At 42.8% G+C, this 16,829-nt stretch overlaps 1 protein-coding gene across 1 annotated transcript in view; it reads right to left on the reverse strand.

The window, feature by feature from the left end:
• LOC121555698 (amyloid protein-binding protein 2) overlaps positions 1 to 16,060 on the reverse strand; it is a 28,519-nt gene extending 12,459 nt beyond the window's left edge. The window contains exons 1-2 of the mRNA XM_041869530.2: positions 15,736 to 16,060; positions 522 to 610 (exon numbers count right to left, since the gene is read on the reverse strand). Coding sequence (XP_041725464.1) covers positions 522 to 610; positions 15,736 to 16,038 — 392 coding nt within the window. The 5' untranslated portion in view covers positions 16,039 to 16,060. The remainder of the gene's footprint in view (positions 1 to 521; positions 611 to 15,735) is intronic.
• Between the last annotated feature and the right edge of the window lie 769 nt (positions 16,061 to 16,829).

Genomic DNA, 16,829 nt, shown 5'->3' on the forward strand with positions numbered 1-16,829 from the left:
CGTAAACTGAAGGCCAGGCTGCAATTGCACCCACAGTCATGGGAGACAGGAGTTACCTTTCTAGGGGTGAGTAACACACACACACACACACACACACACACATTCATTCATACCCATTAGAACACACACAAACGCACTTTCACTCCCTCTTGTCTCACTCTCATTCTCTCTGGCAATAAGCCACTCAGTCACTCCAGCCAGGCAGCATGCGTCTCAGCAGGTCACCTTTCCTCCACATCATGACGTCAGAGTGATGTTAAGCAGGCCAGGCCAGAGTGTGTGGGGCTGTCAAACTGCAGTGGCCTTAGGTAGGTCATGTCATCACCCTATTCCCTACATAGTGCACTACTTTTGAAAAGTAGTTCACTGTATAGGGAATAGGGTGCCATTCTAGGCGCAGACCTTGCTTCAGGGGCCGTTGGGGGGGGGAACCACCTCGGAGACGACACAGTGGGAAGGAAACACTGATGTCTGTGTTCGGGGTTACTACCCATCTAGGCCTCAGTCCATTTGGTGCCTACCTTTTGTCAGAAGCTCGCAGAACTTTGGCAAAAACCTCCAGCTCACAGAACTCCTCTCCCAGCTGGCAGAGCTGGCCCTGTTGGTATAGCTGAGAGCAAGAGACAGAGAGAGAGAGGAGAGAGAAACCTTTTGAAACCACCTTGAGTGCAATATTTACTGTTCTAATCTGTTGTGTCTTCTCACTTTTGTTTATTTCACTTGCTTTGGCAATGTAAACATATTTACCATGCCAATAAAGCCCCTTTGAATTGAATTGAGAGAGGAGAGGGATAGGGGGGGAGAGAGTGAGAGAGAGATAGATAGACAGAGAGAGGGGGAGGCAGGAAGAGAGGGGGAGGGAGAGAGCGAGAGAAAGAGAGAGTGTGAGATAGGGGGGAGAGAGAGTGTGAGAGGGGGGGAGAGAGTGAGATGGGTGGAGGGGGAGTGAGGGTGGAGTGAGAGATTTTTATTGTTTATTTCACTTTTGTTTACTATCTACTTCACTTGCTTTGGCAATGTTAACACACGTTTCCCATGCCAATAAAGCCCCTAAACTGACCTCAACCCAGTCTCTTAGAGCGTTCAGTCAGTCCACTGACACCCCTATCAGATCACAGCAAAATCACACTCTACTTGAACAGAGCTATGCTCAAATCATGAGGCATCGAAGCCAAAGGAACTGAATAATATTAGGAAATGCTATAGATGGAAACAAAGTAGTGTCGAAACCTACCAAAAAACTATTAGGCAACAACAAATTCGATCCCTTCTAGACAATTTCCTGGACAAAATGTTGCAAAACTTGGCAGTAGAAAACCTAAACAGTACATTTGACCTCTCAGCTTCCCTATCAAATAAAAAAATGTAACCTAAGAAAATTAACAACAATGACAAATGGTTTGATGAAGAATGCAAAAACCTAAGAAAGAAATTGAGAAACCTATCCAACCAAAAACATAGAGAGCCAGAAAACCTGAGCCTACGCCTTCACTATGGTGAATCACTCAAACAATACAGAAATACACTACGGAAAAAGGAACAGCACGTCAGAAATCAGCTCAATGTAACTGAAGAATCCATAGAATCTAACCACTTCTGGGAAAATTAGACAATTCTAAACAAACAACACGAAGAGTTATCTATCCAAAACGGAGATGTATGGGTAAACCACTTCTCCAATATTTTTGGCTCTATAACAAAGAACAAACAGCAAAAACATATACATGATCAAATACAAACCTTAGAATCAACTATTAAAGACTACTGGAACCCACTGGATTCTCCAATTACATTGAATTAACTACAGGACAAAATACAAACCCTCCAACCCAAAAAGGCCTGTGGTGTTGATGGTATCCTCAATGAAATGATAAAATATACAGACCACAAATTCCAATTGTCTATCCTTAAACTCTTTAACATCATCCTCAGCTCTTCCCCAATATTTGGAACCAAGGACTGATCACTCCAATCCACAAAAGTGGAGACAAATTTGACCCCAATAACTACCGTGGGATATGCGTCAACAGCAACCTTGGGGAAATCCTATTATTAACAGCAGACTCGTACATTTCCTCACCAAATTACCGTACGACAGACCATGTATTCACCCTGCACACCCTAATTGACAAACAAAACAAAACAAAGGCATAGTCTTCTCATGCTTTGTTGATTTCAAAAAAGCTTTACAAAATGATGGAAAGCGGTGTTGGGGGAAAAACATTCAACATTATAAAATCTATGTACACAAACAAAAAGTGTGCGGTTAAAATTGGCAAAAAAACATACTTCTTTCCACAGGGCCGGGGGGTGAGACAGGGATGCAGCTTAAGCCCCACCCGCTTCAACATATATATCAACGAATTGGCGAGGGCACTAGAACAGTTTGCAGCACCCGGCCTCACCCTACTAGAATCTGAAGTCAAATGTCTACTGTTTGCTGATGATCTGGTGCTTGTCACCAACCAAAGAGGGCCTTCAGCAGCACCTAGATCTTCTGCACAGATTCTGTCAGACCTGGGCCCTGACAGTAAATCTCAGTAAGACAAAAATAACGGTGTTCCAAAAAAGGTCCAGATGCCAGGACCATAAATACAAATTCCATCTAGACACAGTTGCCCTAGAGCACACAAAAAAAACGATACCTTCCTCGGCCTAAACATCAGCTCCACAGGTAACTTCCACAAAGCTGTGAACTATCTGAGAGACAAGGCAAGAAGGGCCTTCTACACCATCAAAAGGAACATAAAATTTGACATACCAATTTGGATCTGGCTAAAAATACTTGAATCAGTTATAGAACCCCATTGCCCTTTATAGTTGGGAGGTCTGGGGTCCGCTCACCAACCAACAATTAACAAAATGGGACAAACACCAAATTGAGAGCCTACATGCAGAATTCTGCAAAAATATCATCAGTGTACAACGTAAAACACCAAAAAATGCATGCAGAGCAGAATTAGGCCGATACCCGCTAATTATCAAAATCCAGAAAATAGCTGTTAAAACCACCTAAAAGGAAGTGATTCCCAAACAAAGCCATCACTTACAGAGAGATTAACATGGAGAAGAGTCCCCTAAGCAAGCTGGTCCTGGGGCTCTGTTCACAAACAAACAGAGCCCCAGGACAGCAACACATTTAGACCCAACCAAATCATGAGAAAACAAAAAGATAATTACTTGACACATTGGAAAGAATTAACAAAAAAAAACTGAGCAAACTAGAATACTAGAATGCTGCCCTGAACGAGTCTGAATTTCAAGTATTTCTTTGAACAACCATAAGTTGTTTTTCAGAAGCTTTACCTTGTGGTTAGCTGTCTGTCTCTAGCCCTATAACTACTAGTATAGATCTACTGTGGTTAGCTGTCTGTCTCTAGCCCTATAACTACTAGTATAGATCTACTGTGGTTAGCCGTCTGTCTCTAGCCCTATAACTACTAGTATAGATCTACTGTGGTTAGCCGTCTGTCTCTAGCCCTATAACTACTAGTATAGATCTACTGTGGTTAGCCGTCTGTCTCTAGCCCTATAACTACTAGTATAGATCTACTGTGGTTAGCTGTCTGTCTCTAGCCCTATAACTACTAGTATAGATCTACTGTGGTTAGCTGTCTGTCTCTAGCCCTATAACTACTAGTATAGATCTGTGGTTAGCCGTCTGTCTCTAGCCCTATAACTACTAGTATAGATCTACTGTGGTTAGCTGTCTGTCTCTAGCCCTATAACTACTAGTATAGATCTACTGTGGTTAGCTGTCTGTCTCTAGCCCTATAACTACTAGTATAGATCTACTGTGGTTAGCTGTCTGTCTCTAGCCCTATAACTACTAGTATAGATCTACTGTGGTTAGCTGTCTGTCTCTAGCCCTATAACTACTAGTATAGATCTACTGTGGTTAGCCGTCTGTCTCTAGCCCTATAACTACTAGTATAGATATCCTGTGGTTAGCCGTCTGTCTCTAGCCCTATAACTACTAGTATAGATCTCCTGTGGTTAGCCGTCTGTCTCTAGCCCTATAACTACTAGTATAGATCTACTGTGGTTAGCCGTCTGTCTCTAGCCCTATAACTACTAGTATAGATCTACTGTGGTTAGCCGTCTGTCTCTAGCCCTATAACTACTAGTATAGATCTACTGTGGTTAGCCGTCTGTCTCTAGCCCTATAACTACTAGTATAGATCTCCTGTGGTTAGCCGTCTGTCTCTAGCCCTATAACTACTAGTATAGATATCCTGTGGTTAGCCGTCTGTCTCTAGCCCTATAACTACTAGTATAGATCTACTGTGGTTAGCTGTCTGTCTCTAGCCCTATAACTACTAGTATAGATCTACTGTGGTTAGCTGTCTGTCTCTAGCCCTATAACTACTAGTATAGATCTACTGTGGTTAGCTGTCTGTCTCTAGCCCTATAACTACTAGTATAGATCTACTGTGGTTAGCTGTCTGTCTCTAGCCCTATAACTACTAGTATAGATCTACTGTGGTTAGCTGTCTGTCTCTAGCCCTATAACTACTAGTATAGATCTACTGTGGTTAGCTGTCTGTCTCTAGCCCTATAACTACTAGTATAGATCTACTGTGGTTAGCTGTCTGTCTCTAGCCCTATAACTACTAGTATAGATCTACTGTGGTTAGCTGTCTGTCTCTAGCCCTATAACTACTAGTATAGATCTACTGTGGTTAGCTGTCTGTCTCTAGCCCTATAACTACTAGTATAGATCTGTGGTTAGCCGTCTGTCTCTAGCCCTATAACTACTAGTATAGATCTACTGTGGTTAGCTGTCTGTCTCTAGCCCTATAACTACTAGTATAGATCTACTGTGGTTAGCTGTCTGTCTCTAGCCCTATAACTACTAGTATAGATCTACTGTGGTTAGCTGTCTGTCTCTAGCCCTATAACTACTAGTATAGATCTACTGTGGTTAGCTGTCTGTCTCTAGCCCTATAACTACTAGTATAGATCTGTGGTTAGCTGTCTGTCTCTAGCCCTATAACTACTAGTATAGATCTACTGTGGTTAGCTGTCTGTCTCTAGCCCTATAACTACTAGTATAGATCTACTGTGGTTAGCTGTCTGTCTCTAGCCCTATAACTACTAGTATAGATCTACTGTGGTTAGCTGTCTGTCTCTAGTCCTATAACTACTAGTATAGATCTACTGTGGTTAGCTGTCTGTCTCTAGCCCTATAACTACTAGTATAGATCTACTGTGGTTAGCTGTCTGTCTCTAGCCCTATAACTACTAGTATAGATCTACTGTGGTTAGCTGTCTGTCTCTAGCCCTATAACTACTAGTATAGATCTACTGTGGTTAGCTGTCTGTCTCTAGCCCTATAACTACTAGTATAGATCTACTGTGGTTAGCCGTCTGTCTCTAGCCCTATAACTACTAGTATAGATCTACTGTGGTTAGCTGTCTGTCTCTAGCCCTATAACTACTAGTATAGATCTACTGTGGTTAGCTGTCTGTCTCTAGCCCTATAACTACTAGTATAGATACTGTGGTTAGCTGTCTGTCTCTAGCCCTATAACTACTAGTATAGATCTACTGTGGTTAGCTGTCTGTCTCTAGCCCTATAACTACTAGTATAGATCTACTGTGGTTAGCTGTCTGTCTCTAGCCCTATAACTACTAGTATAGATCTACTGTGGTTAGCTGTCTGTCTCTAGCCCTATAACTACTAGTATAGATCTACTGTGGTTAGCTGTCTGTCTCTAGCCCTATAACTACTAGTATAGATCTACTGTGGTTAGCTGTCTGTCTCTGGCCCTATAACTACTAGTATAGATCTACTGTGGTTAGCTGTCTGTCTCTGGCCCTATAACTACTAGTATAGATCTACTGTGGTTAGCTGTCTGTCTCTGGCCCTATAACTACTAGTATAGATCTACTGTGGTTAGCTGTCTGTCTCTAGCCCTATAACTACTAGTATAGATCTACTGTGGTTAGCTGTCTGTCTCTAGCCCTATAACTACTAGTATAGATCTCCTGTGGTTAGCTGTCTGTCTCTAGCCCTATAACTACTAGTATAGATCTCATGTGGTTAGCTGTCTGTCTCTAGCCCTATAACTACTAGTATATATCTACTGTGGTTAGCTGTCTGTCTCTAGCCCTATAACTACTAGTATAGATCTACTGTGGTTAGCTGTCTGTCTCTAGCCCTATAACTACTAGTATAGATCTACTGTGGTTAGCTGTCTGTCTCTAGCCCTATAACTACTAGTATAGATCTACTGTGGTTAGCTGTCTGTCTCTAGCCCTATAACTACTAGTATAGATCTACTGTGGTTAGCTGTCTGTCTCTAGCCCTATAACTACTAGTATAGATCTACTGTGGTTAGCTGTCTGTCTCTAGCCCTATAACTACTAGTATAGATCTCCTGTGGTTAGCTGTCTGTCTCTAGCCCTATAACTACTAGTATAGATCTACTGTGGTTAGCTGTCTGTCTCTAGCCCTATAACTACTAGTATAGATCTACTGTGGTTAGCTGTCTGTCTCTAGCCCTATAACTACTAGTATAGATCTACTGTGGTTAGCTGTCTGTCTCTAGCCCTATAACTACTAGTATAGATCTACTGTGGTTAGCTGTCTGTCTCTAGCCCTATAACTACTAGTATAGATCTACTGTGGTTAGCTGTCTGTCTCTGGCCCTATAACTACTAGTATAGATCTACTGTGGTTAGCTGTCTGTCTCTAGCTCTATAACTACTAGTATAGATCTACTGTGGTTAGCTGTCTGTCTCTAGCCCCTATAACTACTTAGTATAGATCTACTGTGGTTAGCTGTCTGTCTCTAGCCCTATAACTACTAGTATAGATCTCCTGTGGTTAGCTGTCTGTCTCTAGCCCTATAACTACTGGTATAGATCTACTGTGGTTAGCTGTCTGTCTCTAGCCCTATAACTACTAGTATAGATCTACTGTGGTTAGCTGTCTGTCTCTAGCCCTATAACTACTAGTATAGATCTACTGTGGTTAGCTGTCTGTCTCTAGCCCTATAACTACTAGTATAGATCTCCTGTGGTTAGCTGTCTGTCTCTAGCCCTATAACTACTAGTATAGATCTACTGTGGTTAGCTGTCTGTCTCTAGTCCTATAACTACTAGTCTAGATCTACTGTGGTTAGCTGTCTGTCTCTAGCCCTATAACTACTAGTATAGATCTACTGTGGTTAGCTGTCTGTCTCTAGCCCTATAACTACTAGTCTAGATCTACTGTGGTTAGCTGTCTGTCTCTAGCCCTATAACTACTAGTATAGATCTCTGTGGTTAGCTGTCTGTCTCTAGCCCTATAACTACTAGTATAGATCTACTGTGGTTAGCTGTCTGTCTCTGGCCCTATAACTACTAGTATAGATCTACTGTGGTTAGCTGTCTGTCTCTGGCCCTATAACTACTAGTATAGATCTACTGTGGTTAGCTGTCTGTCTCTAGCCCTATAACTACTAGTATAGATCTACTGTGGTTAGCTGTCTGTCTCTAGCCCTATAACTACTAGTATAGATCTACTGTGGTTAGCTGTCTGTCTCTAGCCCTATAACTACTAGTATAGATATCCTGTGGTTAGCTGTCTGTCTCTAGCCCTATAACTACTAGTATAGATCTACTGTGGTTAGCTGTCTGTCTCTAGCCCTATAACTACTAGTATAGATATCCTGTGGTTAGCTGTCTGTCTCTAGTCCTATAACTACTAGTATAGATCTACTGTGGTTAGCTGTCTGTCTCTAGCCCTATAACTACTAGTATAGATCTACTGTGGTTAGCTGTCTGTCTCTAGCCCTATAACTACTAGTATAGATCTACTGTGGTTAGCTGTCTGTCTCTAGCCCTATAACTACTAGTATAGATCTACTGTGGTTAGCTGTCTGTCTCTAGCCCTATAACTACTAGTATAGATCTACTGTGGTTGGCTGTCTGTCTCTAGCCCTATAACTACTAGTATAGATCTACTGTGGTTAGCTGTCTGTCTCTAGCCCTATAACTACTAGTATAGATCTACTGTGGTTAGCCGTCTGTCTCTAGCCCTATAACTACTAGTATAGATCTACTGTGGTTAGCTGTCTGTCTCTAGCCCTATAACTACTAGTATAGATCTACTGTGGTTAGCTCGTCTGTCTCTAGCCCTATAACTACTAGTATAGATCTACTGTGGTTAGCTGTCTGTCTCTAGCCCTATAACTACTAGTATAGATCTACTGTGGTTAGCTGTCTGTCTCTAGCCCTATAACTACTAGTATAGATCTACTGTGGTTAGCTGTCTGTCTCTAGCCCTATAACTACTAGTATAGATCTACTGTGGTTAGCTGTCTGTCTCTAGCCCTATAACTACTAGTATAGATCTACTGTGGTTAGCTGTCTGTCTCTAGCTCTATAACTACTAGTATAGATCTACTGTGGTTAGCTGTCTGTCTCTAGCCCTATAACTACTAGTATAGATCTACTGTGGTTAGCCGTCTGTCTCTAGCCCTATAACTACTAGTATAGATCTACCGTGGTTAGCTGTCTGTCTCTAGCCCTATAACTACTAGTATAGATCTACTGTGGTTAGCTGTCTGTCTCTAGCCCTATAACTACTAGTATAGATCTACTGTGGTTAGCTGTCTGTCTCTAGCCCTATAACTACTAGTATAGAGCTACTGTGGTTAGCTGTCTGTCTCTAGCCCTATAACTACTAGTATAGATCTACTGTGGTTAGCTGTCTGTCTCTGGCCCTATAACTACTAGTATAGATCTACTGTGGTTAGCTGTCTGTCTCTGGCCCTATAACTACTAGTATAGATCTCCTGTGGTTAGCTGTCTGTCTCTGGCCCTATAACTACTAGTATAGATCTACTGTGGTTAGCTGTCTGTCTCTAGCTCTATAACTACTAGTATAGATCTACTGTGGTTAGCTGTCTGTCTCTGGCCCTATAACTACTAGTATAGATCTCCTGTGGTTAGCTGTCTGTCTCTGGCCCTATAACTACTAGTATAGATCTACTGTGGTTAGCTGTCTGTCTCTGGCCCTATAACTACTAGTATAGATCTCCTGTGGTTAGCTGTCTGTCTCTGGCCCTATAACTACTAGTATAGATCTACTGTGGTTAGCTGTCTGTCTCTAGCTCTATAACTACTAGTATAGATCTACTGTGGTTAGCCGTCTGTCTCTAGCCCTATAACTACTAGTATAGATCTACTGTGGTTAGCTGTCTGTCTCTAGCTCTATAACTACTAGTATAGATCTACTGTGGTTAGCTGTCTGTCTCTAGCCCTATAACTACTAGTATAGATCTACTGTGGTTAGCTGTCTGTCTCTGGCCCTATAACTACTAGTATAGATCTACTGTGGTTAGCTGTCTGTCTCTAGCCCTATAACTACTAGTATAGATCTACTGTGGTTAGCTGTCTGTCTCTAGCCCTATAACTACTAGTATAGATCTACTGTGGTTAGCTGTCTGTCTCTAGCCCTATAACTACTAGTATAGATCTACTGTGGTTAGCTGTCTGTCTCTAGCCCTATAACTACTAGTATAGATCTACCGTGGTTAGCTGTCTGTCTCTAGCCCTATAACTACTAGTATAGATCTACTGTGGTTAGCTGTCTGTCTCTAGCCCTATAACTACTAGTATAGATCTACTGTGGTTAGCTGTCTGTCTCTAGCCCTATAACTACTAGTATAGATCTACCGTGGTTAGCTGTCTGTCTCTGGCCCTATAACTACTAGTATAGATCTACTGTGGTTAGCTGTCTGTCTCTAGCCCTATAACTACTAGTATAGATCTACTGTGGTTAGCTGTCTGTCTCTAGCCCTATAACTACTAGTATAGATCTACTGTGGTTAGCTGTCTGTCTCTAGCCCTATAACTACTAGTATAGATCTACTGTGGTTAGCCGTCTGTCTCTAGCCCTATAACTACTAGTATAGATCTACTGTGGTTAGCTGTCTGTCTCTAGCCCTATAACTACTAGTATAGATCTACTGCTCCCGTACTTCCTGGTTTGCGTCCCAAATGGCACTTTTACGCCTGCTACGTTAGGTTAGATACACACAGACCGCATGAGAGAGGAATGTACACAGATAAGAGACATTTGGTGAAAGTGTACCTGAATCTACTTTGAAGAACTAGTCAAATGGATTTTGTCAAACAGCTCTGCAGCACACTTAGGCAGGCTAGCTAAATAGGATGACTAAAGACAGTACAGTATTGGGAGCACATAATGTTAGATGGCCTGGCTGGCTGGCGGACTGCTACTAATTGAGCAGAGATTAGATGGGAGAGCTACCGTCCTGTAGGTTTTAACTCCAACCCTGTTCCTGGAGAGCTACCCTCCTGTAGGTTTTAACTCCAACCCTGTTCCTGGAGAGCTACCGTCCTGTAGGTTTTAACTCCAACCCTGTTCCTGGAGAGCTACCCTCCTGTAGGTTTTAACTCCAACCCTGTTCCTGGAGAGCCACCGTCCTGTAGGTTTTAACTCCAACCCTGTTCCTGGAGAGCTACCCTCCTGTAGGTTTTAACTCCAACCCTGTTCCTGGAGAGCTACCCTCCTGTAGGTTTTAACTCCAACCCTGTTCCTGGAGAGCTACCGTCCTGTAGGTTTTAACTCCAACCCTGTTCCTGGAGAGCTACCGTCCTGTAGGTTCACTCCAACCCTAATCTAGCACACCTGATTCAAATAATTAGCAGGTTGATAAGATGAATCAGGTTAGTAACACCTGGGGTTGGAGCGAAAACCTACAGGAGTGTAGCTCTCAGGAACTGGAGTGGAGACCCCTGCTTTGAAGAATCAAAAAGAATAAAGTCATCAAATAAAAACTAAGTAATATACACAACTGAAATATTTTACTATTTCATAGTTATTTTCCTATTGATGTCTACCCAATGTGGACCTGACAAAGACAATGGAATATTTTCAATGTTTTGGGCTTTGGAATTTCCATTAAAAAGCTCTAAAATCATTGTAATGTCAAAAATGATAGAAAACCAAAAACCGTGATTCTTTTTTTTTTTTATAATCTAACCGAACCTGAACAGACCTCAAAAATAACTAAATCGCTCAGCACTACAAGACAGCGGTTGTGAAATCTCTCTGACAGATACTCACTTACAGGATTCTTGTTTGTCAAAGTTACAAAACTCTTAATACGGGGCCATTTTCCCCCAGACACAGATGAAGCCTAAAGCTAGCCCTGGACCAAAAATAATTTTCTCTGGAGATTCTCCATTGAGCTTTCTTTTTAACCAGAGACTAGGCTTTCTCTGTGTCTGAGAAACCACCCCTAAAATCTGAGACATTTCAAGTAGGCCTACATAGTAAAAATTAGCCTACACTCTGATGTAGTCAAATAGTGAAGACCGATCTCTCCCTCATCATGATGGACTGGTGAAATCAGCATACAATGCCCCACTTGTGCCTCGAATATGCCTTTAAAAAAACACTACTTCTGGGATAACTAGGCCCAGTCCAGGGTTACTCCAAAGGGCACCCTTTTCCATATATAGTGGCCCATAAGGATCTGGTCAAAAGTAGTGCACATATAGGGAATAGGGTGCCATTTGGGACACAGACACTGCCCACCAGCAGCAAACAAATCCATGTCCCAAATGGCACCTATTCCCTATATAGTGCACTACTTTGCCCTGGTCAAAACTTGTGCACTATATAGGGAATAGGGTGCAATTTGGCACAGTCACACAGAGGTTCAAACAAAGCGAATGGCTGATGTCTGGCATGTCATCAAAATGTGCTGAGCTGGAAGCTGGTATTCCACACAGACTACAGCCAAAGATGATCTATTATACTGACAAGATGGTCAACTGACCGCTCTAACAATATAAATAAATGTCTGCAAAGGCGAAAGGCACGTGGGAGGCGGTGCGATCAGGTGGGAACATTCTAGCCAATTATCTTTTGTAGAAAACATATCAATACACTCGTAACAACCTAACTATTATCTAACTTTTATTTGATCAAATAAGATTCACTTATCAAAATAGCAATTCACTTTTATCTTGTCCAAATTCAACACCCCCCATTCATTGCCCCCCCCATACAAAACCAAGCCTGCTTAATCTGCACGGTCAGATTTTGGGCGGAGTCGACCAACTCGCTTTGCCTCTTCCTCTCTGCTACAGCCCAGTGACTGAGCTTGACTCTCACACCCTCTCAAAGCACTAAAAGGAAGTTGAAATGCAAGTTTTTGTGGCAAAGTAGCACAGCATATCAAATCAAATCAAATGCTATTGGTCACATACAAATATATTTAGCAGATGTTATTGCAGGTGTAGCGAAATGCTTGTAAATATCATGTTTACTATGAAAATATAGGCTATTCTAAGAACATTACAAACATAGCCTTTGTAGGTACACAATAGAGCAGTTTGTCCCCATACCATTCATTAGGTAGGGGCTAGGATGAGTGTCCCTGAGAAAACCACTCCCCTGTGACCATTAAGAATGAACCACTAAATCTAACTTTAATTTCCAGGGGGGGGCAGGGACAGACTTAGTGATTTGGAGGCCCCAGGCAGAGCTCCCCCCTTTTCATCTGATTATCAAACAAATCAATTCAAAAGCTAGGTTACCTTCGCACGTTCATCCAAAAATAATTCCATCATCCGAACAGGTGCACTCAGCACCTGCCAACTTTCCTTCAATTGAAACCACCTGACCGGAGAAAGCATCCGAGCGAAACAGCGCCCCTCTGTCTTACTAGATCTAGCCCATGTATCTGATGTTGTCTGGTCAAAAAGAGTATGAATTGCCCAAGTCTTTTTGAGAAGGGTGCAATTGCGGCCTGCAATTAAGGGCGTCCCTGCATTTGCAGGAACCCCTCTTTATACTTCTATTGGTCCATTTTAAGCTAGGACAGGCGGGAGGCGGGGGTGTTCCAGTGCAGTAGGTGGCGTTAATGCACTATAATGTTTAATGACAGCCGCCGATAAACCCCACAGAAGAAAGGGGCGGGGACGACAACGGTAGCTAGCTAGCCATACACCAATAGACAGAGACTTTCGTCCCCCACCTGTCGGGCACGGTTTTCCCGCAGTTCTGCTAACGACGGCGAGGGCAGGTATTCGGCAGGCGGGAGCGAAGGACACTGTGTGCTAGCTTAACCAGCTAGTCCGGTACACAGCGGGCACGGTTTCTTCAGTACACAGCAGACGGAGGCGACATCGTGTGCTAGCTGGCTTACTAGCACATAGTGTCGCTAACAAGCTACCTAGGTAGCTAGCACATAGTGTCGCTAACAAGCTACCTAGGTAGCTAGCACATAGTGTCGCCCCAGGCTCCTGTATGCTGTGTTAGCAGGGGCGACCGGTGGACAGTGTCCTTCGCCCCGCCTGTCTGGCACTATTTTCCCGCAGTTCTGTTAACGACGGTGGGTGCAGGTGTTCAGCAGGCGGGAGCGAAGGACACTGTCTACCGTTCGCACTCCGCTAACTAGAAAGATGAGGGGCGGGAAAAACGTTGATAATACCTTTAATTCCGTTTTGACCCACATTCAAAAAGTGTCACAAGCAGGAACCAATGGGATGCCCACATGCAGGAACGCCCCGAATTGCAGGCTGCAGTTGCACACTATTGCTCTTTTTGTCCAGACAGCATCAGATACAGTGTACATGGGCTACACATACAGTACATTCTGAAAGTATTCAGACCCCTTGACTTTTTCCACATTTTGTTACGTTACAGCCTTATTCTACAATTGATTGAATCGTTGTTTCCCCTCAATCTACACACAATACCCCATATTGACAAAGCGAAAACAGGTTTTTTGAATTTTTTGTAAAATGTATTAAAAAACAGAAATACCTTATTTACATAAGTATTCAGACCATTTACTATGACACTCGAAATTGAGCTCAGGTGCATCCTGTTTCCATTGATCATCCTTCAGATGTTTCTACAACTTGATTGGAGTCCACCTGTGGTCAATTCAATTGATTGGACATGATTTGGAAAGGCACACACCTGTCTATATAAGGTCCCACAGTTGACAGTGCATGTCAGAGCAAAAACCAAGCCATGAGGTCGAAGGAATTGTCCGTAGAGCTCCGAGACAGGATTGTGTCGAGGCACAGATCTGGGAAAGGGTACCAAAAAATGTAAGCAGCATTGAAGGTCCCGACGAACACAGTGGCCTGCATCATTCTTATATGGAAGAAGTTTGGAACCACCAAGACTCTTCTTAGAGCTGGCCACCTAGCCAAATTGAGCAATCGGGGGAGAAGGGCCTTGGTCAGGGAGGTGACCAAGAACCCGATGGTCACTCTGACAGAGCTCCAGAGTTCCTCTGTGGAGATGGTAGAACTTTCCAGAAGGACAACCATCTCTGCAGTACTCCACCAATCAGGCCTTATGGTAGAGTGGCCAGACGGAAGCGACTCCTCAGTGAAAGGCACATGACAGCCTGCTTGGAGTTTGCCAAAAGGCACCTAAAGGATTCTGACCATGAGAAACAAGATAGAACTCTTTGGCCTGAATGCCAAGTGCCACGTCTGGAGGAAACCTGGCACCAACGGAGCAAAGTACAGAGAGATCCTTGATGAAAACCTGCTCCAGAGCACTCAGAACTTCAGACTGTGGCGAAGGTTCACCTTCCAACAGGACAACGACCCTAAGCACACAGCCAAGACAATGCACGAGTGGCTTCGGGACTAGTCTCTGAATGTCCTTGAGTGGCCCAGCCAGAGCCCAGACTTGAACCTGATCGATAATCTCTGGAGACCTGAAAATAGCTGTGCAGCCGACGCTCCCCATCCAACCTGACAGAGCTTGAGAGGATCTGCAGAGAAGAATGGGAGAAACACCAAATACAGGTGTGCCAAGCTTGTAGCGTCATACCCAAGAAGACTCGAGGCTGTAATCGCTGCCAAAGGTGCTTCAACAAAGTACTGAGTAAAGGGTCTGAATACTTACATATTTTGCAAACATTTCGAAAAACCTGTTTTTGCTTTGTCATTATGGGGTATTGTGTGTAGATTGATGCGGGGGAATAAAAAAAAACTATAATACATTTTAGAATAAGGCTGTAATTTAACAAAATGTTGAAAAAGTCGAGGGGTCTGAATACTTCCTAAATGCACTGTACATGTCCTCTGCCTCCACGAAGATGGCAGTATTAGCAGCACCTGTCTTTTTACTCAAGAAATGCGTTAACTTTGGTAATTTTCAGTTAAAATTCTGTTTTATTTTTTCTGCCACGCTCTGAAAGCACCTCATCGCTGCAGCTTAATTTCAATGAAAGTCACGTTTGCAATCATATTGTATTTAATAATGCACGGCAACTCTGTCAGTGACACTAGGTCATTAATTATTATGAACCAGTCCGTGTGCGATTAATGACATTTGTGCCAACTACTATGAGAAATGTTGATTAATTTACATCATTTAGCAGACGCTCTTATCCAGAGCGATTATATTAATATTATGAAATGATTTATCTATTATGAAGTATTATATTTGGCTGTATTTGTTTTTCAACAATGTGGCCTCATTACCTGAACACACAGACTTTGTTGCTGCTGCTGAACGAAATAAAATTGTGAAAACACTTCAGCTAGCAAAGTTCTTAATTTGACAAAATATGCAGCATAATGTCGGTCTGCTAGCAAGCTATTTAGAGTAAACAACTAGCGAGATAATGTTAGCTAGCTAGGCACAATAACAAGCAAGAAACTGAGCTAACTAACGGTAGCTAGCTAAAATCACAAGACTAACTAGCTAAAGTTTGGCGTGACAGTCCTTACCTTATAGTACACATCAAACTGTATATTTTCAGGAAGGGAGCGTATGTCCCTTCGAGATCGACTGTAGTTGTCCACCACTGCAGATATAGCAGTGTTGTACAGGGTTTCAGGGATCCATTCTAGCTCCACCGCCGCCATATTGTTTTCCTTCTTCAGCAACAAACCCCTTCCAACCACAGAACAACGAGACAGATATTTCACCGGATGTATAAATGAGAAGCATCCGCTTTCGTTTCCACTCACAAATATGGTAGTGAGAGGAAGCCCAGTGGCGAGAAGTTGGAAGGAGACTCTGGCCGACATTCTGCTAATTTTCTCATCGATGAAACATTTGATCTCAATACCGTTTTCTGTTCCGAAAACTAGAATCTGTTACGAACAGAGTGGACTAAGTTTTGTAGACTTTACCCTTTGTCAAAGTTTTAAAAAATTGCGTTGTTTAGAAAGCGTGCAAAACCAAATGAGTTATTGCACACGCGCAATTCAGAGTAGGCGTTCCCTAACGGAAAAATGCAAATGTCTACTAGAACGCGCTAATAGGATCTCGCTAGCTCGTGCTTAGCTCTGCCCACCTCCTTGCTTGTTCCCATTTGGAAACGACAGGCTGTGGTCTATCTTGGTTTAGTTAAAACATCTTTGTTACAACTCTCACTACATACCCTTCACTCCCTAACTGGAGTAAAAACACTTTCTCGGCAACTCCTCATACACCCTTTAGTTTCAGCTCAGAGGAAAACAGAGATCGATTCAAGGGGATTGCACAAAAACAACCACTGGCTGTCACAATCCCATGTTTTGTCCCTCATCCCAGATCATTTGCAAGACAACCTCTCTACTGCGCTCGCTCTCTGCTCCCGACCAATGAGGGGGTTCGATTAATCTCGCCCGTGCATGCGTGTTTTGCATGGCTAAAAGTTGATTGCATTCGATTTAGAACTGGGCTGCTTCCTGGCGTGAGCCAGGTGTCCAGCTCTGTCCGATGGTGAAGTCGGCTCAAAACAAAAGTTACGTAATTAAGCACGTGTAGTAATGAGTAGGGTTTTGTGTTTTCACATGCAAAGTGATAGTTTTTTATAGAAACGCTTTAGCTGACT

This window comes from Coregonus clupeaformis, unplaced genomic scaffold (assembly GCF_020615455.1).
Source record: "Coregonus clupeaformis isolate EN_2021a unplaced genomic scaffold, ASM2061545v1 scaf0172, whole genome shotgun sequence".
Classification (NCBI taxonomy): Eukaryota; Metazoa; Chordata; class Actinopteri; order Salmoniformes; family Salmonidae; genus Coregonus; species Coregonus clupeaformis.